At 39.4% G+C, this 2493-nt stretch overlaps 1 protein-coding gene across 1 annotated transcript in view; it reads left to right on the top strand.

Annotated features, from left to right (window-relative positions):
- The window catches only part of LOC101851479 (hemicentin-1), a gene marked incomplete at its 5' end in the record, with an annotated part of 44431 nt that overhangs the window by 9067 nt on the left and 32871 nt on the right, over positions 1 to 2493 (top strand). The window contains 2 exon segments of the mRNA XM_013079710.2: positions 1056 to 1328; positions 2267 to 2384. Coding sequence (XP_012935164.1) covers positions 1056 to 1328; positions 2267 to 2384 — 391 coding nt within the window.

Raw genomic sequence — 2493 nt, 5'->3', positions numbered from 1 at the left:
ATTGATTGATTGATTGATTGATTGATTGATTGATTGATTGATTGATTGATTGATTCATTCATTTATTTATTTATGTCTGTGGATGCTGGACAATCACTAAAGAGAGTGAAAATAAAATAGAAGCAACAGAAACGTGGTTTCTAAGAAGACTGCTAAGAGTATTGTGGAAGGAAAAGAAATAAAATGAGGTAGTACTTGATGAAGCCCATGTGGGACGCTCAATGTCAAAAACAATCACGAAATGACAAATGCTGTTTTTTGGACACCAGAATAGACATTATACAGGTCTTGAACTTCTAGCTCTCACTGGCAAAATTGAAGGCAAACGAGGCAGTGATAGGCCCAGAACAACATACTTAGGAAACCTAAACAAATGGGTATAAGAGAAAGATCAGGGAAACGAGGGCTCTCGTGGTCTAGCAGTACTGTGTTCGCCTCTTATTCAATAGGTCCCTGGTTTAAAAGCTGACAGCAACTGAATTTTTTTTTCTATAAAAATGTTCTCCTTTCACCTTTCCTGCTCTCTAATCTTGGTCTGTCGCCTGCTTACGTCTCTACTTTCTGCCCCCTCCCCCTCCATTTTTGTCCCCTCCTTTTTTTAAAATGTAAAAGCGTATTTCTGTGTGGATATTACCGGAAAACCTTGATTACAGGTACGGTTTAAAAAATGAAAGGTTCCAATACACTACAGCTTTGGATGCCACACGCTTTGGCGGCCATATTCTCATCAATATTACCTCTAAAACCATGCGAGCCCCCAAGATAGATGGGTATATTATTTTTTTCCACCAAAAGTAGCATAAAAGAACAAACTTTAGAAAATACCAGTAGCTCAATATTGAGCCCCAAGAAAATAAATAAAAAAGATGAATAAAATAGATAAATACATGAATAAATAAATTAAATAAAATAGAATAAAATAAAATAAAATAAAATGAAATAAATAAATAAAAAAATAAAATTAAATGATGAGCGCCTGATTTCACTGCATTGTGAAATAATAAATGTCACTATAATTAATAATACTATTTTTTTTCGTCTTCTTTGCGTTTCAGACAGTACTGTGCCCACCCCGTCCCTCACGGAAAGGCGCACAACCAAAAACCAGTTCCAGAAAACGGCGTCCTCGGTCATGAACTGCTACTCCAAATATGCCTCCAAGGGCTACTCGTTATACCAGGACTCGGTCATGTTGGGAGACAACCCTGCCTTCCAGGGAACCTTTAACGTGTTTACTTCCCTCAAGAAGGGACACTCATACTCGTGTGAAGCCAGCACCCTCTTCAAAACCTCCAACATGAGTGACACCACGTATCTGCCCGGCGCGAGTAAGTATCAGACGTTTTTGGAAGTAACTATATTTATACGAGTATTGGCGGCCATTTTCTCGCTAATTTTACCTCTGAAACTCCCGACCTCCTTCAGTCGCAAATATTTCGACTTCTATTCAACGTGATATGTGGATATTTTTTTTTAAAACCGAAAGGAAGGTTAATGAACTGGCTTTCAGATGATACCAATAACCCCATATGCCCAGAAATTGAGGAACGCCTGATTCCACCTCGTGGTGACCCGTAATATTACCGTGTTGGGTTTGAATCACGTCAGGGGATCTTCGACGTTCTGTCTTTGGGAAAGGAACTTTACACAAATTTTTCCTCACTTCATCCAGGTGGGGTTGTGTTCCCGACTACAGATGGCGAAAGATCTTGTCAGTTTGTTAGTGTTTGAGCACGAGAAATCAGCAGCTTACACTGTATGCTTCCCGGGAAGCCGAGAATGTTTCTGACTGTTCTAGTAATGGTTGTACAGCACATGGAACAAGCTGCAGAGTGTGGATATGCGCTATATAAATGCAAATATTATTGATTATTAACGTAAAAAGTGAGGTGTGTTGACAAAATGAGCTACTTCTTTGGGATTTTAGTGATATGGAAATTGATACTTCAACTTTATTGGTGGAGTTTGTACAATGTGTAAATGTGAAATAAAAAAGACACGGTAGACTTGAACAAAATTGCATCAAACTGAAAATCTATAAATCTGACCCCAGAGTTGATTTTCAGCCGATATCTCCTTTCTTGGACGGTGAGAAGTAACTCATTTTGTTGGGTTTTCCAATGAAAAGCATGGGGATCCGGAGATACAGCCTTGGACACTCTTTTGTGAGAAAAATGCATTGATTACTTATTTTGTACAGTGTTCTGGCACTTGCTACAACACAAATGCTACAACATTCCACATTCCCGCCTTTTACACTTTCTAGATGAAATTACCTTGCAAGCTTCCCCTGCCAAAGCCACAGTGGGTCAACGCCTAGAGCTGACGTGCAACTTCGATAATCCGCGGAATGAAGAGCTTCTCTATACATTTGTGATCTACAGGTTTGTTGATTCGTCACTTTGTTGGGTTTTGTTTGTTTGTTTGTTTGTTTGTTCGTATGGTTGGTTCGCTAGGCGTGCCGGCTTGTGTGTGTGTGTGTGTGTGTGTGTG

The sequence above is a fragment of the Aplysia californica genome, unplaced genomic scaffold (assembly GCF_000002075.1).
Source record: "Aplysia californica isolate F4 #8 unplaced genomic scaffold, AplCal3.0 scaffold00061, whole genome shotgun sequence".
Classification (NCBI taxonomy): Eukaryota; Metazoa; Mollusca; class Gastropoda; order Aplysiida; family Aplysiidae; genus Aplysia; species Aplysia californica.
The sequence above is the reverse complement of the archived record's forward strand: the minus strand, read 5'-3'. Positions and strand labels throughout refer to the sequence as shown.